Source organism: Mustela nivalis (genome assembly GCF_964662115.1).
Source record: "Mustela nivalis genome assembly, chromosome: 8".
NCBI classification, from domain to species: Eukaryota; Metazoa; Chordata; class Mammalia; order Carnivora; family Mustelidae; genus Mustela; species Mustela nivalis.
This window is the reverse complement of record NC_139027.1, coordinates 19,741,476-19,767,677: the sequence shown is the minus strand read 5'-3', so window position 1 is coordinate 19,767,677 and position 26,202 is coordinate 19,741,476. Positions and strand designations below refer to the sequence as shown.

Genomic DNA, 26,202 nt, shown 5'->3' with positions numbered 1-26,202 from the left:
ATTACATCACACTAAATGGTGTCAATTTTAGATCTGAGGACAAAGCATCATAGTTGGACTCTGAATTCTTCCAAATGAGCCTAATAACTGAGTTGTTCCACTAGTCACAAATGTTCAACCCTCCAGAGAATATTCCATAGTTACTCATTACAACTTATCTAACCACTCCTTGCTCTAAAACACCCTGTGTTCAGTCCCAACGCCTATTTCACCTTGTTTGAAATTAGTCATTTTGTCACAAATGTACACTTCCACAATTTATTTTTTATTTGACAGAGAGAGAGAGAGATCACAAGTAGGCAGAGAGGCAGGCAGAGAGAGAGAGAGGGAAGCAGGCTCCCTGCTGAGCAGAGAGCCTGATACAGGGCTTGATCCCAGGACCTTGAGATCAGAACCCGAGGCAAAGGCAGGGGCCCACCCCACTGAGCCACCCAGGCACCCCCCACTTCCACAATTTTAAGTGCTTTCAGAAAAGGCTTTGCACGTAGAAGGCATTCAGGAAATATAAGAATGTATTAAAACCATTCAATGCACTATTCTTGACGCTGTGAAGATTACGAGAATAATCTCAGAATAAACTAAGCCTGTGCCCTCAGTCTACAACTAAGAAAGGAAAACAAAATGTGGTAATTAAAGATACAGTACATCCCAAACCACAGGAGAATACAGAAAAGGGACAAGTACCCTTCAGGCTAAGATAATCAAGAACAGCCTTCCAGACCGGATGAAACCTGAGTGGAGACACAAAGAATGAGTTGGATTTCAGTAAATAAGAGTATGAGGTTTCAGGAGGAGAGAGTGCTGGCAGCAAAAACACCAAGACGGAAAAGCACATGAGTATTCAGAAAATGCCGAGTAGTTCAGGTTGACTAAAGAAACCAGTCTGTGCAACAGGCAGTAGGGAGGCTGGAGCAAGTTTTATAGTTTCAGGGAGGACAAGGAGCTACTAAAAGGATGTGAGCAGGGAAGTTAAAGGGTGAAAGCCGCAATGAGCTTTGTAAAGACGCTGCTGTCATCGGCGGGAATGACAGGCTGGAGCGAGCACACTAATCCGCAGGCCCACACTGACATGGGATCCAGTGGGAATGAAAGGCTGGAGGCAGGTGAAATATTAAGAAAATAAAAATGGCAATGCAGTAAAAGGTGATCCGTAAGGCTGAAGGACTGAAAGATACTCTCCAAAATTTCCCATCTGGCTAACCAAGAGAGGGGTAGGAAATAAAGAAGTCCGAAGAAGGAGCGTGACTGGTGTTAAAGAGGCTGAGTACAATTTTAAATGCTAAAACTGAAGTGTTGGCAAAATTATGCACACGGTAATATCAAGCAACTCCACCTAAGGCACTCACTAGCAATTCAGAAGACAGACAAGGGCTTGCTAGACACACAGGAGTCATCTCCACAGTGGGAAGGATCAGGACTGCCAAGGGAATGAGCAGAAAGAGAAAATGAAGGATAAAGCACATCGGAACACCTTCACATTAAGGGGCAGAAACAGAGGAGCCGGGGGGCTGGGGCGTGTAAGGAGAGAAGGAGGGAGAATGAGAAAGCCTAGTTAAAAAGAAGAGTCTGACGCATAGCTCTGCACACTTGTGCAGATCCAAGCACCCCGATGAAGAAGATTCCATTCCTGTGATCTCCAGGAACTGTCCATCTAGTAGGGGAGACATTATTAAGAAAAAAAAAAAAAAGCAGCAGCAGGTGAACCATAAAAAGTTTTCCTCAAAAGAAAGCATTTTGTTAAGTATTGGGCTAATTGCAAAGATTCAGATTTAAGGAATTAAAAATTCCTATGATTACTGTGTTTATCTTACTACAGTACTATCCCCAGTGCCTACCTCAGCTGGTAGCAAAGAAAACCTTAAAAAATACTGCTGAAGGAATAAGAAAAAGGACAAATCCCAGATTCCTGCCCAAACACTGCAGATCTCTATTATACAGTGTTGGGAACTTTTCTGCCCTTAAGTAGCTTAAATATTTCCACAAAGTCTTTTCTCGTTATTCGCTGGCTTAAATTCCTGTTTGTGGTGCAGCTCCTGGGCAGTTATTACAAACACTGAAATTCATGAACTGCATACTAATTAGGTTTTGTACATCTTCTCACTGAACCCAATACAGCTCTACAAGTCTGGATATGTTTCAGAAAAAAAATACTTTTTTTAAAGTATTTCAGGGCATTTACCAGATATTATGGGAAGGAACAACTCAGGAGGAGCTAAAACAGCACCTTGTAATCAAAGACATTAATATTTCTGCAACAAAAGGCAAGGATAGTCACACTAGTAGAATAAAGTGTATACATTGCCTCACATTAGTTCAAGGCAGTTTTGCAATAAATAGTTCATGTTTGGTCAGGATTTTTACCAAAATCCTGGACATGAAACAGGTAGGTGGTAGAGTATTATCTACAAAAGGCTCTTTTTTTTTAAGATTTTATTTATTTATTTGACAGACAGAGATCACAAGTAGGCAGAGAGGCAGACAGAGAGAGAGGGGCGCAGGTAAGCAGGCTCCCTGCTGAGCAGAAAGCCCGATGTGGGCTTGATCCCAGGACCCTGGGATCATGACCTGAGCCGAAGGCAGAGGCTTTAACCCACTGAGCCACCCAGGCGCCCCCTCTACAAAAAGTTCTTAAGATATGCTGTTAAAAGCCAGAGCCATAGGCCAGTCTCGCCTTTTTCCCTATTTCTCTCTATCCTTGGCAACCAAACCCTATAGAATTCTTAAACCTGCTCATCTTTAAGAACAAATGTACAAAAGCTTCCACCTAAAAATGTTGTTTTTCACTAAGCTTTCCCCTAATTGTTCTGGACTTCACTCTCTCCTTCCCCAAACTCTTGCAGCTCTGGTCACCTGCAATGTCAGCATTTAATCATGCACCAAATTATACTGGCTTTATGAGTGCAAGTCATTTTTACCTGAAGAGATCTCAGCAAATTGGAAGTCAGGGTCTGGTATTTTATATTCATTCAAAAACTATATACTGGGGCACCTGGGTGGCTCAGTTGGTTAAGCAGCTGCCTTCGGCTCAGGTCATGATCCCAGGGTTCTGGGATCAAGTCCCACATCGGGCTCCTTGCTCGGCAGGGAGCCTGCTTCTCCCTTTGCCTCTGCCTGCCTCTCTGTCTGCCTGTGCTCACTCGCTCTCTCTATAAAATCTTTAAAAACAAACCAAAAAAAACTATATACTAGGTGCCTACTACATGTTAGGCACTACTCTAAACACTGGGTAACCCTCAAAGCTACGTACATTTTAGGGCAGACAGACAAGCAGGTCACGTGGCATTAAGTACTACAGAGAAAAACAAAACAGGGAAGGAGAACAGGAGCAGGCATGACAAGCCATGCAGATAATCCCAATAAAAAGCATTCCTGGCCAAAAAGATAGTACGGCCTAACCCAGCAGACTACCCTGACCACCCCCTCCACCAAATAAGAATTGATGACTTTCTTATTCTCCCACTTATTTTTGCTTTCCCACTTTGCTCTATTAGGGCAGCTCTCAGTATTCCACAGTTATTTGATATGTCAGTACTGCTTCCCAAACGTAAGGCAAAAATGATGTCTTATTCCAGCTGTGGGTAAATATTTTATGTGAAGAGCCAGACAGTAAATAGTTGAGGCACTATAGGTCATCAGAAGCCTCTGTTGCAACAACTCAGCTTTGTCTTTGTTGCAGAAAGCAGGCACAGACAACACGTAAAGGAATACACAGAGCTGTGTTCCAGCAAAACTTTACTTATAAAATCAGGCGACAGGCCAGAGCTGCACTGTAGTGTGCCAACTCCTACCTTATTCTCTGCATTCCCTAGCAATGAGTGACAATATTTTCCACAGAGAAACTCAAAAATATATGTTTATATTGAACAGGAAATTAATATTTATTAATTAATTAATAAAATGTATTAAGCATAGGAGAAAATGTTAACTTAGTGGCTGGTGGCAGATTCTCCCTGCTGACAGATTCACCAGCCATTGAGTTTATGAGCATTTGCCGATTTCTTACCGAGAGTGTAGGCTATGAAGTTGAGGACACCCACTACAATCCACACCCAGTCAGGCACGTGCTTGTAACCTGGTGCTGCAAAGGAAAGCAACGCGGCTTTTAACACAAAGTACACACGTTCTACCACACCATGTACTGCCAATGAGAAATATTTCTACTTCTTAAATAGAAGTTAAAGTACCTTGTAATATATTTTTAATGCAGAATTAGGTAGATATTAAAATACATCACTAAACTGACAAAACCAAAGGAGTATCTCCCCAACCCTTATTAACAAGAGGACTAAACTTTAATCTTAACTCAAAATTGTCCATCTTTACTTGAAAACTACTTATGTGCTGAGAATAAAAATTAATATTTTTAGAACTTAAAAGATGCCTGTGTTTAATCTGATCCTTGTTGTTTGCAATTATCCTACAAACATATTGATCCTTCAATCTGTATTTTTTTCATTACATTATTAACTAGCCAAACAAAAGACCTTTTCATTTGGGTATAGATGGGTCACCTTCACTAGATGATCTGGCATCAGAATCATTCTGAAATGTCTGAACCTCACGACTGCCCTCTAAGACAGAACAACTGAGAATCAGGAGGTCTGGGCTCTAGTCCCGGCTCTGTACTCAACCGGCAGTTTGACTATGAATATACCATTTAACTCTTCCTGTCTATTTACCAAATATACCAGGACTAGATGGTTTATTTGGTCCTCTAGGTTCTATGATTTGGGGAAATATACATAATATTTACGTATTTTTAGCTCTCTTAATAAGTAAGCAAATAATGTTAGAATATTGGGAAAAAATATTTCCAGTTACAAAATAAACTTCTGAGGATGTTCTGAAGATTAAAATACAAATTTTTAGAAACTGTTTAATATCCAAACCATGCTTAATAAAATTTAATCTTATTAATTATGTCATACTTTATGATCTTCAAAAAGTTGCCATTTTATTACATATATAGAAGACATAGCTTAAAATTTGAATTGATAGTTAAGCAAATATATAATTCCAATATTTAGAATTTCTATAATATCAAGTCATAAATTTTTGAAAATCCGAACTTTCCTACAAAAACAATGTTTTCAGTGACTGTTAGTTTCTCCAGGTCAGTCCACACATCTGCTAAACACACAACACAGATGAATTATAACACTAAAACTCCTTAACACATCATTTATAAGTATTATTATCGGAAAATATATACTCCAACTTAGAAAGCAAGATATGTTCATCTACCTCCATCTTTCACTTCCTCTCAACTCCATCAACTGGCTGAACAATGAGAATCAGCTCTATCTCCCACTTACCCCCCCTTATCCCAAATACAGCCAGATTCTGTCCTGTGGTCTAGGGCAGAAACAGGGTGAAGGAGAATGGGAAGACAGGAACAGACGTGAAAGAAGACTTCAACAAACGTTTAAGAACCTTTTTTAGAGGAAACTCAAAAGTATTAAAGGCAAATACGGATGCTGAGCAGAGTGAAAGAGAGATAATCTTCAAAAGGGGGATTTTTCTTGCATAATTAGAACAAGGGAAGGGATATTTCCGGAACTGTTAAGTATGCTGGACCCTGCTCATATTCACTTTCAGGTAAAGTGTCATAATCCTAATTTTTGTCTTCTTATAAATCCAATTATTCTTTATTTATCACAACCTCATTGCTTTTTAGACAGCATATCTAAATTAAGGAGCCAAACTGGTTTCCAGAACTTAATGGAAACAACCATAACAGACTGTGAAAATACAACTTACTTAGCTTTTACACCCAATTCCTAACATTTTACATACTCTTATAGTATGTAAAACTTCCCCAAAATACAAGCATATGAATAGAACCAGAAAATAACCACATCTCATTTTTCTCCATTTAGACATTTTAAATTTTATAGTAAAGTAGTAATCTTACCTGAAGCATAAAAGTCAGGATCAAAGTATGCCATAAGTAGGAAATTGAATACAACCAGCAGAAAGCCAGAGAAGGTTATCAAATTTGGAGCCAGCCAAGTAGGAAATACCTATTTTTTTTTTCAAAGTAATTACAAAATAGTTAAAGTAAAGGAATCTCTCTGGCCACTACACAAGATGCAAATTTAATTCATAATAAAGGCTATAAACTTGAAAGATCATACATATATATGTTATATATATTATTATTATATATTAAAATATAAACCATAATGCCCGCTGATAAAAATAAGCATCTTTCTTCTATGTTCTGTATTTTAAATAACTCCATAATCAACAAACTTTTATAATAATAACATTATATTTACTTGGGAAGATTTTAAATTCATTTTATAAAAATGATAAATTCTACAGTATAAGCTTATACGCCAACAAGGAGATAAATCAAAAGGTATGTGACTAAGGGAAAAGAAGGATGGGAGAGCTAGTTTTTCTAGATTATTTTTCTTATTAAACAAACAGTTGCATCCATAACACTCCATAAAATATTTAAAACTAACTAAAACATAAGTACAAGCCTATTATTCATCTTACCTTGACTATAGTGTTCCAAAATGGATGCATGACATACAGAGAAAGTGGATTGGTATCCACAGCACTGTACTGTTAAGAAATGAAAGAAAATATTCAGTTATCCTTGCACATTAGCAAACAGAACAGTATTTCTGGAGTGAAAATAGTATTACAAAAATAACCTAGAAACTATGTCTATTTACATGATGTCTTCATCTAAATAACAAAACTGGAAGAACAATATAAATGGGACAAATATGGTCAAGTACAGCCAGGTATCTTTTCTTCATTCATTCAACTTTTATAATGTTACAATGTTTCAGTAGAGAAACTTATACTACTTACAAGACCTCACTTACAATGCAAGATCAAAATGTGCACACTGTATACATTCCAACACAGATTTTCTCCACCTCCTTATACTACCACTAAAACACTTACTAGACGTGCAACTTTGGGAAAGTTACTTAATCTCTGCCTTAGTTTGTTCACCTGTAAATGAGGAGCACAGCTTCTTCCTCAAAGGACTGCCATAAGAATTAAGTAAATTAATCATATGCGTGAAACACTTAAAGTAGTACCTTGCGTACGGTAAGTGCTATGTAAGTACTAGATATTCTTAAATGTTTTTTAACCACCAAAGGATGACAGATCCCTTTACAGCAGAAAAACAGCTTGCATAAATAACCAAAGGAAGGTAAGAACAGCTTAGGGTTCTGTGGTGATCCAGTTTATTCCCTAATTATTGAGCTATTTAATAAAAATTCAAAGGAAATTTTAACAAATATCTGTATTTATACATACAGACATACATATAATTTTAAGAGTCACATCAATGACTTATTCATCAGATACACACACACTGGCGTACCCGGCATGTCATAAGCACTCCACTAGGTGTGGGGAAGAAGAGATCATGGGTAAGGGATAATTCCCACCTCAGAGAGTGGGAATACCACCTAACTCATCCAGCTGACATTTAAACATCACAATAGTCCAATGTCTGAAAAAAGTTTTGTGTTTTATAGTAACGCTTAGTATGTCCATAAAAGAGGTAGTAAGCATTTGAATTATCTAATTTTTTAAAAAATCATAATTAAAGGTCAAAACTTCTTCCTGAATGCTTCCAAATATGCACGAAATCTTTTCTCATCAATGTTTCAAGACTCCAAAGTGTGATGGAACAAAAAAGTAAATGCAGAGAAGTATGTTAAATACTGCTAGCAAAGACAGTTAACTAGTAAGTCAAATGATTTAGCAGACTCCCATGTCTGAGTGCCTCCCTTTCTCCAACCCATTCTGCCTGAAATGGGATAACTGGGACAACGGATCTGAGCTAGACCAGGGGAGGAAAACGGTGAAGATCCCAGCGTGCCTCCACTGGCTGCAGGGACAGGCTGCGCAGCCAGGAGACTACTTAAATGCGAGTTATGTTCTTCCTAAAATCACCTTGCACTTGCACAGTTTCCCACAAGTTACAAAGCTTTTCCACATAACAAATGTCACTGCATCTAAACCTCTACAGAACGAAGGGGTCCTTAGCTGACAGGGCTACGTGGATTTAAGTCTTGGGACCTAAGGACAGGGAACCAATAGAGGCTGCCAATGACAAGGAGGAGGGTCCTGATCTCCACTTACAGGAGCCAGCATCCAGACCGACTTGACTAGCCAGCAGGTCAGATAAATGGGGAAACCATACATTTCAAGCACACCGTCTACTGTGAAGAACACTGTAATAAGTCCAAGTCAGAAGGAAACTGTTTAAGACATCCCATGAGTACCGAATACGATGTACAAAGTATAATGTTCTTAATTCAAATGTTTGCTGAATGAGCCTCATTCAACAGCTTTCCATCTTTTGAATTCAGATCTAAAAGAAGGCCCTTAACTGGTGGAATTTTCATTTGAAAAGCTCCTCTTTTTAAATTGTGAAGTTCTACCTCTAAATTTCTACTTCAGGAGACCAGAAGTATGAAAAGGTTAGTTTGCCCAAGTAAATGTTTCACCTTTAGCTCAAGTACAGCAAGAAAATGTAAAATGAGATCACAAAAGGTAGCAAACAATAAACCTAAAGAACACTCTGGGCTCTAGCCTTACACACGAGAGTATTTTTCGATATCACATATCACTTAGTATAAACAAAGAAACTTAAAACTGTGTTGTGAATCAACAGGAAAAAAGAATCATTCAAACTTTCCACATGCATGAAAAAATAAATAAATAATAAACTTTTAGAAATGTTAAACTAGATTTAGGTATTTGTTAAAGCTTATTATATATATTTTTATTTTCCGGTGGAATGGTATATATCTGAACACCTGAACCAGGTAGATAAGCCACTGTTAAGGCCCACTGTGGCTTGCCTGATCTCCAATCTGCAAGGCCAGATGAAGCTAGTACCCTGGAGAAATGCTTGAAAACCATAGCCTGGGTTTGAGAATCATTCCAAGGCAAAATCTCAGAATCACAAGAGTTCAGAAGACACCTGACCCTCATCAACGCAAACAGGTAAAGCAGACATCTGTCCTCTTTTCAAATGCCTCTGGTGCCAAAAAACTCATTATTTCCAGAAGCAAACCCAACCCATGTTAAACCAACTTTCTATATACTAACAAAACCCTCTCCTTGTTCCATATTTTCCATCCTGTTTTCATACTGCTTTACAAAGTTAAGCAGACAAGGGTCCAATTTTTCTTCCCAATAACCATGCTTCAACTATTTGAGGCCGCTCCCCCGTCACACCTATATCTTCTCTTCACCTGCTTACACATCTCACATTCCTCTTGCTGCTCCTCTTGCCATGCTTTCAAATGTCTCCTCATCTAGGTCTTGTACTTTAGACCAGAAGCAGGAAAGCTTTTCAAGGAAAGCATCGGATAGTAAATAGTTAAGGCTCTGCAGGCCACATGGTCTCTGTAATAAACACTCAGCACTACCACTGAAGCAAGAAAGCAGTCACACAAAATAGGTAAACAGGGGCGCCTGGGTGGTTCAGTCGTTAAGCATCTGCCTTCGGCTCAGGTCATGATCCCAGGGTCCTAGGATCGAGCCCCGCATCAAGCTCCCTGCTCAGTGGGAACCCTGTTTCTCCTTCTCCCACTCCCCCTTGCTTGTATTCCCTCTCTCGCTGTGTCTCTATCAAATAAATAAATAAAAATCTTTTTAAAAAAAAGAAAAAGAGTAAACAAGTGGGCACAGTTGTGTTCCAGTAAAACTTTATTCACAAAAACAGGTGCCTGAGGGCTTTAGTTTGACAACCGGTGCTCCAGGAAATCCACTTTGTAATTAAACCAATACAAACATGATCCAGGGCATAAGAAACATTTCACGTGGTGCTTGAGTAGAGAGAACATGACCACAAGGCCCTCTTCCTCAATATTCCTCTGATACTCAACATACTAATTTCCTACGGGAACAAAATCATTCTGCAGACTTAAATACAAATGCGCAGGTGGACGACTAAGCCACCTTTCTCCATGCTAACGTGAGGATGACTGTTGGAACCTAAGGACAAGACTGTACATTTACCATTATAACATTTCATCTTACAAGATTCAACTCATTTTTCTATTCCCTCCAGAGCTCTTCAGATTCACTCACTTACGCAAGGTAAGAGCTACGCCTCTCAGCATGTAAATCGGTCATGCTGATAATAATGCCTTCACCTAAGTCTCTGTAAAAATGCTGATTGAGACAGAACTTCTAAACACTTCCCTCAAGTACATTTAATAATTTTTAATTGGGTATAGAATTCTATCCTGCCATCTGTGACAATTAGTCTATTTTTCCCACAAGAGAAAATTTTCATAAAATCTTAGTAAGATCAGAATTATTTTAGATAACATTTTGCCAAAAATTAAGAAGTTCCAGAACTCTTTTTTTTTTTTTTACTTCGGTACAAGTTAGAAAATGAAACAGATTCTTCATTCATTCATTCATTCAGTAAGCCAACAGGTATTTATGACTGAGCACCTACAACTGTGCCAGGCAAATTTTTACTAGGCCCAGTGAAGACAACGATGAACAAGAGCAGAATGTTCCCTATGTTAACCAAGTCCATAGCCCATTGTGAGATAGGAAGCACGAAAACAAGGAATAATCACAAGTTGTGTTAAATACCGTGAAAGAAATAAGCAGGGTATTTTGCGAGAGGACTCAGGGCAGAGAGTGTGCATAGTGTCAGAGTGTTCAGAGAAAGCTTCTCTAAAGAGGGGATACTCAGCTGAGTCCAAGATGAGAAGACAGATAAGGAATGCAAGACACACTATAATGAATCAAAGAAGAGAGACCCTAAAGAGAACATGCTGTTGTAGATTCCATTTGTATCAAGTTCAAAAACAAATTAATTTATGACATAAGAAGTAATAATAGTAATTTGATGAGAGAGACTGAAGGGGGCCTTCTGAAGTGCCAGAAATAATTCTGTACCTTGATGTGGGTGGTGGTTATTTGGGTATGTACATATGTAAAAATTCATTAGACACTTAAGATCTGTGAATTTATATGTAAAAATACCTAAAAAGAAATAGAAAATAAAGAATATACATGTGGCAGTGTGCATTTGTGTGTGTGTGGAGGGGGGGTATACAGGTATTGCAGGGAAGGGAGTACATGCCAAGATACCTTCAAGCAAAGAGAACAAAAATGTGCTAATACCAGAAAGCTAGAAATACTTGAAATATTGGAGGAAAGCTAATGCAGCTATAGCTTAGTGAGCAGGAAGAATGACAGGAAATGAGACTGGAGACGTGGGCCTACACCACCTAGCAGGACCACAGTGAGCTAGATTTTATTCTAAACCAATGCACATCCTGATTTACATTTTTAAAGGATCGTACTGATTACAGTGTAAAAAGAACTGGACAGGGACCAATGTGCAAATAGAGGCCAGTTACAAGACTTAAAGCACATCAGGTGGAAAGGATTATGGGTTAGACTAAGGGTTAGGGTTAGCAGTACAGTGACTTCTAAATTACTTCCAAATGTGCTGCGAAGTATACGTTTTTGAGAAGTGACATTAAAAATGTGAGACTCCCCTTAATTTAAGAAGGAAACTGGCTCCAATGAAAGGAAAACTATGAAACCACCTCTTTGGACATAGATGTGTTCCCTTTAAAAAGGTACTATATTTCAAATCCCTTCTCTGTACGGATAAGAAAACTGATACGAACTGACACACCCTTGGATTAAGTACAGACCTTTGGACAAATTATTAATTAGACCGGGGCCACTGTCCCAAGTAATGCTCTACTACTATACTGAGCTGCAGATTTCCCCTACTTTGTTTGTCTTCTAAACAATATAAGGAAAATAGGACTCTCACTGTCAAATGATTTTAATATAAGGTCTGTCTTTACCCATCTGAAATATAAGCTTTATATATTTTTTAAAAGATTTATGAGAGAGGAAGGGGAAAAAAAACACATGTGGGAGGAGATTCAGAGGGAGAGGGAGAGAAAATCCTCAAGCAGACTCCCCACTGAGCAAGGAGCCTGACGTGGGGCCTGATCCTACAATCTACAACAACTGATGTTGTTTCAAGAGTCAGCTGCTTGGGCACCTGGGTGGCTCAGTGGGTTAAGCCACTGCCTTCGGCTCAGGTCATGATATCAGGGTCCTGGGATCGAGTCCCGCATCGGGCTCTCTGCTCAGCAGGGAGCCTGCTTCCCTCTATCTCTCTCTCTCTCTCTACCTGCCTCTCCGTCTACTTGTGATCTCTGTCAAATAAATAAATAAAATCTTAAAAAAAAAAAAAAAAAGTCAGCTGCTCAACCGAGGGAGCCACCCAGTGCCCTGAAGCCTTATAGTTATAAAACACACTTCATTAACTACAGTAATCCGTAAAGTGTGGCTTGCTACACACTGTTACAGTTCATATACCGCACTTACTATTAATCACTTCAGATGCAACCCAACTCAAAATGATACTTCGAATTTCTTTTAATTAGTCCCAAAATTTTTGAGTTCAAAATTATCCAAGTTTTTAAGAGTAAAAAGGAAGATGTCCATAAAAAGCCAATTTTAGTTCACAACTGGGTTATATGAAATTATAATATTTGTTGCTCAAACCAACTTTTCAGACATCTCTAAAATGCAACACACACATTACCAACCTTTCTTAAAACAGGGACAGAAAGTGTCAACTCCCTCTTCTCTCCCCCTGCACAATGAAGCTCAGTGTCTGGTATAGCACAGGGGTATGATACTGAGGTCAGAACCTCGCTGACAGGACTCATGGCTCAATTATGTTTAGGTGTCTTAAGTCTTTACGGGAGCAGAATCCACTGTGGCCAACATGTATCCCACCAGCCACTCCTGGAGCAGAGTTCTTTAGCAATGGCATTCCAATCCTCCAGGTGAGGCACTTTAAGCAAGAAACATAAAATGAGGGATCTCAATTATTTAAAAAATCGTTATTCACTCAACAAATACCAAGGCAATCAAAAGAGCAGCCTTTCACATAAAACTGCAGGACTCGCTGAGCACTGGGATATAAAGAAACTTACAATTAAGAGAATGGAGAAAACTTCACAACTTAATCTTTTCTGCTTCTGGCACACAGTAGCCTGAGCTCAATAAACATATTTGAATGTTTATACATATGAATGCATAAATGCATGAACTACTTTGCATGTTTATTTAAGTAGCAGTATACAGTTAAGGTATCAATGATGAGAAGAAATGTTATTCCCTTCACCAAATCTGCTTTCCCCTAGGGACTAGTCCACAGCAACTTTTAACTTCACGAGGGGCTATTCTTACTCTTCCCCATTTAATAATATTGTGCCTATATTTGTATGTTTTACAGTTTCCACAGACAATTACAGCTGTTCTCTTATTTGATATTGTAAGATAGATTATTCCTACTTATATTACACATGAAGAGACTATAAAATTCAAGGATTACAATGGCTAATAAGCAGATCTAAACTGTAAGTCCTTTCTGATTCATCCTGGAACATGTCTATGAAATTGATCACTTTGTCTGAAACCAGACTACCCTTTCTTGGCTTAAATACAATTATGATCTACCTGGACCCAATTTACTGAAATCATTATTCTCATAATAGCCTCTAAAATTTGTCTTCCAGTTTATGGCAGACACATCCTAAAGTAATCCCCAGTGAGTCAAGCCCCTCTATAAGCAGTCACCTCCCTTTGAAGGTTCATTGCACTCCCTTGAGGGCAGACCTGGTGATTAGTTTCTAACCAACAGAATATAGCAAAGGTGACAGATGTCACTGCCTTGATTAGGATACGTTCTATGACAAACGTGATAAGATATCATTTCCATGAATAGAAGTCTTCATCTTAGCAACGTGGAGGAGTCTCCTGCTGACCTTTAAGAAGCAAGCAGCAATGACATGAACTGCGTATGGTGAGGGCCATGTGGCAGGGAAAAGTGGGAGAGCCCTGGGAGCTAAAGGCCTCAGCGACTGGGAAGAACTGCACGCTGCCAACACCACACAAGCCTGGATGAGGACCCCACGCTGCAGATGAGAACACAGCCCAGCTGACACCCTAACTGCAGCCTGGTGAGACCCTGAACAGAGAGAGGAGCCGGCTAACTGCTGCCAACTCCTAACTCACAAGCAACTGTGAGATAATGTGTGTTGTTTTATGCCACCAGGTCTGTGATAATTTGTTACCCAGCAATAAGAAACCAGTGCACAATTCTGAAAGCGCTACATCCTCTTTTCTGCTCAGAGATACCTTAAGGCTCCACAAAATCAAGACTACCTGATGCTTGAGAGCTAACTCGTTACGGTAATAGTTTCTTACTCCTTTATATCCACCTCTTGGTTTTATTAACTCCTCTTCAGATTGCAATATAATTGAATATTTCTTCGATGGGGTGGTTCGCAAACTGTAGTCACCAAACTGAACCCACATTTTGGGACCCTGCCCCAGACATACAGACTCAGATACTCTAGGAGTGCAGCTCAGCAATCTCTTTTAACAGACCCTCCTGGTAATTCTACAGCACACTCAGGTTTGAGGACCACTGCTCTGGTGAAGGCAAAGATTGATGGCACTCCCACAACTCCTCAGCTGAAGGAGAAACCACACCATTAGTTTAGTGGCCAACACCTATCCCTCCCTATTTTAACTTCAAATACTGCACTGCAAGCAAGAGAAAAGGTATTATAAAATCCAGCAAGTACTCACTAAATTTACTACATGCAAGACAGAAACATTCACCAAACCTAAACTTAAAGTCCAAAAAGGTGGGGGCGGATTTCAAATAATCCTGGGACAAAAATTTTAAATTTCTTAAAATACTTTTTATCAATACAAGACTTTAGGAACTACAGTCACAGAAAAGATGACTCTGTAGACAATGAGATATCATTTCAGTCAATATTATCACTTACATCTACTAACAAGTTGGAAGACAGTGACAGATGACTGGAGAAGCTGGAGCAGTAAAAAACAAGCGAGTCATGATAACAAACAGGTTTGCTTGCTAAACTTAAGTAATCTATAATAAATTCTAACAAGAGATGACAGGACGAAAGGAGGAGTCATTTAATGAAGAAACCTGAAATCCCTGCAGGGAAATCTGGATACCAAACACATGATAAATATATGGAGGAGACTGCAGATCCTTAATTAGGAGAGCAATATTTGAGAAAGTTTACTGACTTTGCATGTTGTACTATTATATATGATTAAAGAGAAGAAGAAATCTGAAATCAAAGTTTCTCTCTGTGACTCTTCCTATCTCTCCATTAAGTTGTCATCCTTAACTTGCTTTCCTAAAATATACTTCCTCTTGGTAGAACTTCCTGGGATATGGGTACACATGTGTATGCTGTATGTTAACCAGTGTCCACAAACAGAGAAGCACAAATGTCAAGTTTTATTCTTACTTAACATTAATAAAGCACTATGTGCCAGGCATTTTACAAATACTGACTCATTCAGTTTTGATTAACAATCCTATGAGGCAGATACTCCTTCATTTCACAGATGCAGAAATCTGGTTAGAGATGACTTTAAGTCAAAACACTAGCACGTGGTTTCTTTCTAACTTAATATTAATCCCAAACCTAATTATTTAATCAAAAGACTTTTATCTCAATTAAAGCTACTAGTATATGACATGTTCTTAATACTCAGCAAAATGTTAAGACTAGAAAATATGGTCATCCACCTGCCCCCATTAATAATTTTTAAATGGGGGAAAAGAAAACAAAAATAGTTCTTTCTTCTTCACTGTACATTTTCCCCACCTGCACACATTAGACACAAACCCAATTAAGCATGTCACTGAAGGTCTTTACGTTAATGTTTCGATATCTGGTACAAATATCCAACAACTACAAGGCAAAACTTATCTTTAATTCTTAGATTTGAGAGGAAGCACAGCATGAAGAAAATGGGCTCCTAATTCAGAATACCTGGGTTCAAATCTCAGCTCTGGGACCATTAGCAAGTTAAATTTTCTGTGCCTCAGTAAAATAACAGTAGCTCTACTTTCTAAGGCACCTGTGAATATTAAATGAGATAATATATGTAAAAACACTTAAAGCAATGCCTATATAAACATTTGCTATCATTATTATTATTATTACTCAGTATTTAAAATATTTCTCTTGCCATTTCAACTTTCCTTCACTGAGCTCACTAGGCTCAGCCACTTCCTTATGTCTAATTTACCATGGTCTTCCTGGTCTCTGGGCCTTGGTTCCCCCCTTCAGTCTCTCTGGTACATCTGCTCCAACTTTCCTTTACGCACTGGGCAAATTTAAGCATTACAGGTGTTAGAAAAACAAGCCATCCTCAGTGAACTGATGTTTCAGAAAGCAGTAAAAGAACCAAGTCAAGATGTTTCTTCCAAACAGCACCTAAAAATGTGGTGACCTTCTACCGACCACTTAATCTCTCTCCCTCTCATTCTACAGAAGTTCCCCATCCATCCTTGTTTCACTCCTTCTGAAAGACTCCTCTGCCTCTGTCAACTGCATTAAATAATTCTTTCCATGAGGCATTTATAATTCTATATCTATGGCCACTAAAGAGATTACTTAAAAATAAAAATCTTTTAAAAAGGGCCCCTGGGTGGCTCAGTTGGTTAAGCGTTTGCCTTTGGCTCAGGTCCTGATCCCAGAGTCTTGGGATGAAGTCCCGAACTGGGCTCCCAGAGCAGGGAGCCTGCTTCTCCCTTTCCCACTCCCCCCTTATTTATGTCCCCTTTCTCACTGTGTCTCTCTGTCAAATAACTAAATAAAATCTTTTTTTTTTTTTTAATGGGGTCACTAAAAGGCTTTTCAAGCCTTATGAATGTATCTACAGGTGGGAAAGGACAGCTCCCTCAATCTACTCAAGGAGACCAAGCACAACTAAAGATAAGTTATGTCTGAATTAAATGTAACATATTTAGGTACTGCCATAATTAACGTGGTATACTGTAGCTGGCCTGCAATCATAAGTGCAAATCAAAAGATCAAGAATTTCTCATGTGTCTACTCTGCCTCAGAAGACAAGTGTTCTATTCTCTGAAATCATTACAGAAATATTCCTCTAGTGGAGGATAATTCTTCCACAAACGATACTTCTTTGCAGCATGAAGTTTCTTTGTTTTGATTCCTAGTCCACAAACCAGACCATTTGGTCCCGTCCAAGAGAATTCCCTTGCACAAAAGATTACTATTATCTTTCTATTTACCCATTGTTCTACAAGCTGCCAGGGTAAGCTTCCTAAAATTAAAATCTGATCCTGTTTAAAATCAAGCAGTTCCCCCAAACCTATAGCATTATGACATGCCTAAAAATCACCTGAGATATTTAACATGCAGATAATACTAATCTACCCAGAATCTCCCGAAGTGAGGCTAGGAATCTGCTATTTAAACACTTCCCCAAGTGATTCTGATGCTGATAGTCCTTGGGCCACAGAAACACTGATCTACAGGGTAAAATCTAGAAGTCCTTTCCATCAAAGCATCCCCTCTTGACAGGACCCCATCTCTCTCTTCAGCCTCATCTCCTGCCTCTCCACCATCATGCCTAAATATCTACGTTCTTATGGTTCCCAGAAAATACTCTCAGGCCTCCACTCCTTTTGCATTCCACTGCTCTCCTGCACACAGTCTCTCTTTACAACCTGTTAACTGTTAGACTAATAAATTTACAATTATTACAGCTCCTATAATCTGGTTGTTGTTGACATGCAACAACAAAATAACTGAAACCAATTCATCCTAAAATTATATTCTTGAAACCAAGCAAGACATTTGAAGAGCACTTACCTCCTCTCTGAAGCAAAATGATACAATTTGGATCTAGCCGTTACACTAGCAATTAAATAATGCCTCCCCTAGGTCAGATTAAGTAAACCATAATAGAAGTTTCACCCTTAGATAATCGGGAAAATCCTTCAACTGTAAAGACTTGTCCAAAGAATGGACAGGTAGAAAGGAGGAATGATAAGCCTCTCAAAGGTAAAATCCCCCAATATAATTGTCTAAAGGCACATGAAGAAGCAACAGAGAGAATGGCAGTTAAACCCCTGACATCTTCACATTCAAAATACAGAAGTATTCTTCGGATATCCAGGAGATGCACAGCTCCCTTTTACCATATTTCCAAAATGGTGTATATTCTTTTGCACTTTCATTTCTTCAATAAATCTCTGTTGAGCACCTATTTTCTTCATGTGCTATACCCTGGTCATGTTGAATAAGATACCTATAGGCCCTATCCTCTCAGAGCTCATATCCTAACAGAGAAGGCAGACTCTCAACTAATTATTCATTTGTTTAATAAAATTGTGGTAACAAATGGAGAACACAACACATAACAGACAGCATGTAACATACAATCCATCCCATGCTCTCTTCTGCACCGAGAAGCAATCATCTTAGTTTCTTATTACAGAAATCTAATTACCACCCACATATGCACCCCTCTCGGTGGTTATTCTGAATAACTGCCAGGTTTCCAACTGTAGCTCTCAGAGGTACCTCTAGGGAGACAAAGAAATTAAACTAATTCAAAAGTAATTTTTATACCAGCAGCTTTTACAGTATCAAATTTTCTCACATCTCTTTGCTGTAATATACAGGGTCACATCGGGGAATAAAGATCTCTTGACTATTTTGAGTCTTTACCCATTTATGAGATGATCTGCTTCGAAAGCTGTTTAAATTCAATAAGCACTCATAAAGCACTTCCTGTTGAAGACCACACAAGAGGTATGTGTGTTCTTTAGAAAGTATCTCTAGGTACAATTCACATTCCAGTAAAACTGACCACACAGATTTTTTCCTTTGGACACCTTTGGATTCATAATTTTAATATGAACACAATACCAAGTACCCTCTACTAGAAGTAGTTTCGGTTATAATTTGTGGCCCTCCTTTTTTAGAATAAAATCAACAAACTACATTTTAGTGAACACTGGACACTTGCTAAACTGACCTTTGTTTTCCAGGATGATAGGAAATATGCTGTCAGACACAGGAAGTGAGTCAGATAACGGAAAAAGGGAAAAGATAGGAATAAAAAAGGACACTCAAATTTCCTGTAAGTTAGAACACCTATCTAGTTGGAATTATAAACTTAGGGAACACTGCTTATAAGAAAAAGTGGATTCCATAATACAGACACTGCTGCAACTGAAAACAGCTATTCTATTGGCACGTAAATCCAGAAAGCCAGATCCTAGTAAGGAAAAAGTTTTATATGTCAATATTTACAGCGCAAGAGATAACAGGAAGCGGTAGAGCTGAAGGCAAAACAGGAGATGTCTGGGTTAATAACCTTCTTTAATGAAGTTACAAAGTCCTGGCCAAGGTTACAAGAAGGCTCTGAAACTTCTTTTCACTTAAATTTTACTACATGTCAGCACCTCAGGTCAAAATTGTATGACACCATGTTTCTTAAAAGCAGAGGCATGCCCCATATGACTTGCTAAGGTCCTTCACAGTTTTTCCGATTCCAGTTAGGGAAAATCCATTATGATTTTTTTCAGCTATTCATTCATTCCACACATCTACCGGGTTCCTAGTATGCGTAGTAGTATTGTGGTCAGGCCATGGTGATCCATAAACCAAGTCTAACCACTTGAGTATTACATTCTAATAGGGAGACACACCAACAAATTCCATAAAGGAGCAGAGGGTACTCTGAGAGCATGCTTAAGGGGAGAGGAGAGCTTGGGGGATGTTTCTCTGAGGAAATAACATTTAAGTGAAGACATAAAGATGAATATAAACGGGAAAGGAAGCAACATTCCTGGCAGCTGGAACAACATTACTTAAATATCTGAAAAAGAAAAGGGGAGAAGGGGAGGAGATGGCTACTAATGCCAGCAGCAGCAGAAAGTGAGGAGCATGTGAAGCTGAAGACAGACGTATCATTCAGAGACGTGTAGATCATGTTATCAATTTTGGGGACTTGATTCCAAGAGCAATGGGAAGACATGGTGGGTTTTAAGCAAAAAAGTAATATGACCAGAAGCACATTTTTTTTTTTTTTTAAAGATCACTACCATAAAGAAAAAACTGTAAGGGCAAAAGCAAATGCGAGCAACAAAATAAAGTACTACTTAATCATAACCCAAAGTATAAAATAAACATTCATGCATCTATGCTGATATAAATAAATGATTGGACAAATACACAATGGGAAGACAAGACAGATCTCCCATACATAATTCCAAACAAATTATACCAATACTCTGCCCTCACAGAGGTGGGACATAACTCTCCACTGCCAAGGGAGGGTTCATAGTGACTTCCTTCCCAAGAGAGTAACTTTACAGAGAGAAAACTAACAAACAGTACTTTAGCCGGGTGATCAAAGTCAGTATCAACAGTGACAAGTCATATGGACAGCATGTACTCTAATGAGAATGCCATTTCATCTCTGTGCTCGTCCTCCCAAACACCCATAACCCTTGCCTCACCATGAGAAAATCATTAGACAAATCCCAACTGATGGGCATTCTACAAAACACATAACCAGAACTCCTCAAAACTACTAGGGCTATCAAAAAGAAGGAAAGTCTGATAAATGGTCCCAGCCAAGAGAAGCCTAAGGAGACAGGACAACTAAATGAAATGTCGTATTGCAGATGAAATCCCAGGAAAGAAGGACATTAGGTGAAAACTTGGGAAATCTGGGTCAAGTATGGACCTCAGTTATTAATGTGTAAATATTGATTCATTAACCATAACAAATGTATCATACTAATGTACGATGTTAGTAACAGGGAAAACTGGGTCTGAGACATATAAGGGAATTCCATTTTCATGATTTTTCCTGCACATCTATTCTAAAAGTATTCTAAAATAAAAAGGCTACTTACACTGCATGTGGGATGAGTGGTAATGGAACCACTCTTCTAGCTTGGGCTAAAAATGACAGAAGGTACTGAACCTGATGATTCACTGGCTGGTGGGTGAGGTAGAGGAATCGAGAGCGAAACTGACACTGATAGCAAGGATGAAAGGTTACAGCCCAGATCTCGGGCTCTGAAAACTGGATGGACAGTGGAGTCATTCATTGATAAGAGAGAGCAGTGGAGGAAAACCGGAGTTGGAGGAAAGTGAACAACCAGCATGTACTGGAGGCCCATTATGTGTCAGTCCCTTGGCAAATTCCTATAATCACTCTGCACCATAGGGACTATTACCTGGCCCAAGGCCACGTAAAGAAGTTAGAGTTTGGTATCAGGTTTCTATGGACTCCAAAGCCCGCGCTCTTTCTACTACACAGTTCCTTCTGTGCACATTTACTTCATCGGGCAGCCCAAGCGCCACAAGCTACGGCTGAGGAAGCCTCCTCATTGGGCGTAGAAGTGGAGTGCATCAGCAGCACGGCCTCAGTAGTTACTCCCCCTCCTCGGGCCTCTCTGCCACAAGCCATCTCCATCTGAGTTGTATGAAAGAGACGGGTGGAAACTTCATTAAAATGAAGACAATTAAGACACCACGTAGGTAACCGCATCCGCTAAAAATAATCATGATGAAGTAAAGCAGCGCAAGGAATTCCCTGGTTCCACTCTCGTCCAGCGGTCTCCTAAGGAAAAGGCAATCCTCCGGGAAGGTACGGAGTCAAGGCGGCGGGCCTAGGACGCTCCCACGCACCCTGACCCCAAAGCTCCAGGTCTCGACAGGACCCCCCCCCCTCCCCAGAGAAACGCCCGCCAGTCCGCTCGGAGCCACGCGGCACAAGGTGACACGGACCGCGCCTGCCCCTCGGCCGCCTAGGAGAGGCCGGGAAGAGGGGGGTAGAGGGGCGTCCGCGGGGCCCCGCGCTACCTTGTACTTATCAAAGCCAGCCAGCTGCTCCGGGCTCACGTATTCGTAACCAGCCATGACGACCCGAACACCGAGCGCCCACTCGGCAGCGACTCTACGCGACGAGGTGCGGAAACACGAGCACCACACCAGCTGGGCAAGGATGGGAAGACTTAGCAGGCTAAAGAGGTGGAGGAGCCGCGCTCCGCCCACCGCGCACGCGTAGCCGCCTCAGGCCACTTCCGCCGCCTCCCAGTGCGCAAGCGCAGCCTCCACCTCTCCCGGCTCACCGAGGGAGGGTCGCTAGCCTGTTCACGCGGTCCACCCCCTCACGCCGTCGCAGTCCAATCAGTGTGAATCGGACAACACTAAGTCCCGCCTCCCAGGCTTTCTCGTCGCTTCATTCGCTAGCGTCAAAATTGGTGAGCTGAAGTAAGGAGTGAGCGGAGGCGAAAGGTCAATTTCCCAGGGGTCTTTGCTCCTCCCTGCGGCGGGAGGCGGGCGGCGGGAATTTCTGTGGTTCCGTACGCGTGTGGGGATTTGGAGGTGTCCTTGGGGGTACCGCGATTGCCTGCGAACCAGTTCAACAGTACGTCAGGGAAGAGGGCTTAGTCGCCTCAAACCGTGACGTAAAAGACCAGAGAAAGGGTACGGGCCGGCTCCCTGCAGGTCCTGGCGCGGTGCGCCGCGTTGCGCGTAGTAGGTGCTTAGGAACCGTGATTAGACGTCGAGAAGCAGGTTGGGGAGCCTTGGTGCCAGGCTTTTTGCAGTCTATAAAGGGCCGCGAAAGGGCGCTGGAGACAAATCCCTCAGGCCTCTCCATACTCTCTATCAAAGTGAAATTGCTAATGTCTCGCACCAGGTAAAAGCACTGGTCTGAGTCTCTAGGGGTCTTTAAGGGCGTTTGCAGGAAGTGCATGCACTGAACTGGACTACATCAATGGTTAGAGTGTATCAATCCAGTAGTAAAATTTAATAATAATGCTGGTTGTTACCGCTTTTTCAAGAGCCTTCTACGCGGGGAGCTTTACAGACGTTATCACCAACCCGCATAACAATACTATGAAGTGGGAGGCTCTTTACCCAAATCGCAGGTTAGGAAATAAAAATTCAGGTTATTCAACCTGCCCAGGGTCAGACCATTCATTATACAGCTCGGAAGTGGTCAACCTAACATGAAATGAGGTTCTTGGTGTCGGAAACCACTACCTCACAGGGACTCTGAATCTCTGGGTCTCTGAAACGAGAGTGATTATTTTGAGATCTCGTAGGTTCCTTATATTCATTCATTAAACATAATTATTGGGTGCTCAGCATATGCCAAGTATATTATTATTTCTGCGTGTGTCTTAGCTCACCTTCTAAAGTATAAGGTTCTCATGAGGTAGTAGATACAAAGCCTCTATCATCAGCCTTGGCACATGGCAGATTAAACTTGAATGACTGTTTCCCCTCACTCCTAAGGAGAGGATTTGTATCTTGTACATCTTAATGTTCCCCGTGTGCTATAGTCCAGTGCTTTAAAGGTAATACATTGTTGATACATTTTGATGAATGAATGAGCAAAGATCTCTCTGATGTGCTGTGTAGTGTCTGCCTTGTGGACATTAGAAATATGGATCTCCCTTTAAGAAGGAAATTGGCTCTAATGAAAGGAAAACTATGAAACCACCTCCTTCGACATAAAAGTAATGCCTTTGTGCATGTACTGTATTTAAAATCCCTTCTGTGTACTGATAAGAATCCTGAGTTGACACACCTTTGCACTAAATACAAGTTTTGGACAATATATTCATCAGACTGGAGCTACGTCCCAAGTAAAATGCTATAGATTCCATCCCCTATGTGTTTCTTCTAAATAACATGAAGAGAAAAAAATTCTTCATATCAAATGCCTTTTTAAAGATTTATTTATTTTAGAGAATGGAGGAAGGAGGGGGAGAATCTCAAGCAGACTCCCCACTGTGCATGGAGACAAAGGGGACACCAACTGAGCCACCCAGTCTCCCCTCAAATGACTTTTGTTATAGAATCTGTGCTTACCCACCCCTAGTCTGCCTCCTCACCGGCTGAAGTGTCTCTCTCCTACATCTCATACACTGATCATACTTCCAGAATGGTCATCACAGAAAATATTTGGGCTAGAAGCAATGTTACTATAATCTAGAAAAAAAAGTGTTTTCATTCCTGGCATTCCTATTTTATTTCGTCTTAAGTAAGAGGATGTCAGATAAATGGAGATATCTAGAAAATTGAAAGTTAAGGACTAATATAGTTAAAAACTCCAATATAAGTTATTAAAGCCATAAAAATGGCCAAGGATCCCAAGGAAGCTTGTAAAACGATGATGATTTGGTTTGCATTTTAAAATAATAGTGATACCTTATGCTAATAAATTCTATGATTCTCAAAATAATTTGGCATCTCACTAGGTCATCTTAACAAGCCTGAGCCATGAGCCAAGTAGTTGTTCTAATTGTACAGAACAGAACAACAGAAGGATTATATATCTTGCCCAAAAGTCACCCAGTTTGTGGCAAAATTGGAATAAGAGAACATGTCATCAAACTTTTAAATAATTTTTCTGCTACACCTTGCTTCTGTAAGTTACCATGGCAAGATGTTTGGGGTTTTTTGTTTTGTTTTGTTTTTTAAGATTTTGTTTATTTATTTGACAGAGAAAGAAGAGAGTACAAGCAGGGTCCAGCAGAGGGAGAAGGAAAAGCAAGCTCCCCACTGAGCAAGAAGCCCTTTGTGGGACTTGATCCCAGGACCCCAGGATCATGACCTGAGCCGAAGGCAGATACTAAACTGACTGAGCCACCCAGGCACCCAAGTAAGATGTTTTAAAAAGGAAAATTCACAAGTCAGTTTTTAGTCAAGGCTAGAGGCAGTGGGGGTGACTAGGAAAGAACTGAACAGCCTCATTAAGTTGCTTATTTTTTCTTAAAAATGGAATTCCCTGGCTAGAGTAAACCTTCTCTTAGGTTAGGGTTTCTCTGCCTGGCTTTGCTATATTTTTTATTTTCTCAAACATAATCCTACTAGGTAAGAAAGTGTAGAAATTCTATTTGAGTGGGTCATCAATCAAATTCTTTATCACAGAAAAGGTCTGTGCAATATACTGAGATTCGGCATAAGCTAATACTACTTTGTACCTCCTATTTCCCATGTCAGTGGAGGTGGATAAGGTCTATGGTATTCTGGGACCTGTCACCGCCAGCCTCCCAGTGGTTTTCTGGCCATTTTTGTTTACTTAACCTTTGAAAACAAACTCAGTTGTGTCTGTAGTCATTCAAAACTCAGAGAATCAGTGTAAAAGTTCAGACAGAACCAGGAACCTACTGTGATGTGAAGTAAGAGATGAATGACAGTCCTAGTTATTTAGACTCTCTGCATACTTACCATTCCTATTTTAGAGATGAGTTATTATTTCTTTTATAGTCATTATTCATGAGCATGACTGTTACACATAAAAGGAAAATTCCTTTTAAAAACTGATCTCAGACAGGTGTGCCTAGCTGCAACTCTTGATCCCAGGGTTGTGAGTGCAAGCCCCACATTGGGTGAGAGATTACCTAAAAATAAAATCTACAGGGCACCTGGGTGGCTCAGTCGTTAAGCATCTGCCTTTAGCTCGGGTCATGATCCCAGGGTCTTGGGATTGAGCCCCGAATCAGGATCCCTACTCAGCAGGAATCCTGCTTCTCCCTCTCCCACTGCCCCTGCTTGTGTTCCCTCTCACTCTGTGTCTCTTTCTGTCAAATAAATAAATAAAATTTAAAAAAGTAAATACCTAAAAAATCTAAAATCTAAAAAAAAAAAAGGGCAAAGTTTGGGGTTTTTTTTAAAGATTTTATTTATTTGTCAGAGAGAGAGCACAAGCAGGGGGAGCAGCAGGCGGAGGGAGAAGCAAGCTCCCCACTAAGCAAGGAGCCCAATGCAGGACTCGATCCCAGGACCCTAGGATCATGACTGGAGCTAAAGGCAAATGCTTAACCAACTGAACCACCCAGGCGTCCCTCAGGCAAAATTTTATACTGGGCTTATTTTGAGCATTCTTAAAGTTCTGGTAGTGACCCAAGCATCTGTATTTTCTGAGCATAGAATCGATACCTCTCCAATACAAACATCCCTCTCTTCAGTATTATTCAGTATTCAGTATTATTCAGTATTATTACACTAGACTGGAAGCAGAACTGTAGGTGAACCAAGTACAAATCATTCAGATGAGTAGCCACAATGGCATCTCCCCTTCTCCTTATTTCTTATGCCTTTCTTCATATTCCTTTTTGCTTTTTGCCCATCTGATGTCAGGTCTGCAGTTATAACCAAATGTAACCACCATTCTTTTTATTATTTCAGTTTGAACCTGGAGCCATACAAGACACCTCATTTTTAAAAAAGATTTTATTTTTATTATTTATTTGAGAGAAATAGAGAGCATGAGTGGAGGGGGGAGGGG

General features: G+C 40.1%; 2 protein-coding genes across 5 annotated transcripts in view; one reads left to right on the top strand and one right to left on the bottom strand.

Moving 5' to 3' along the window:
* Positions 1 to 21,970, bottom strand: part of SELENOI (selenoprotein I) — a 41,630-nt gene extending 19,660 nt beyond the window's left edge. For 3 of the 4 annotated variants that reach the window (XM_082745157.1, XM_082745159.1, XM_082745158.1), the window contains exons 1-4: positions 21,759 to 21,963; positions 6,508 to 6,576; positions 5,915 to 6,023; positions 4,004 to 4,078 (exon numbers count right to left, since the gene is read on the bottom strand). In XM_082745157.1, coding sequence (XP_082601283.1) covers positions 4,004 to 4,078; positions 5,915 to 6,023; positions 6,508 to 6,576; positions 21,759 to 21,815 — 310 coding nt within the window. In that variant the 5' untranslated portion in view covers positions 21,816 to 21,963. Of the gene's footprint in view, positions 1 to 4,003; positions 4,079 to 5,914; positions 6,024 to 6,507; positions 6,577 to 21,758 lie in introns of all 4 variants that reach the window. The other variant, XM_082745156.1, reaches the window with a different exon arrangement.
* Positions 21,971 to 21,994: 24 nt separating this feature from the next.
* ADGRF3 (adhesion G protein-coupled receptor F3) overlaps positions 21,995 to 26,202 on the top strand; it is a 36,868-nt gene continuing 32,660 nt past the window's right edge. Inside the window, exon 1 of the mRNA XM_082745050.1 lies at positions 21,995 to 22,159. The gene's annotated coding sequence lies outside the window, so the exon portion shown is untranslated. The remainder of the gene's footprint in view (positions 22,160 to 26,202) is intronic.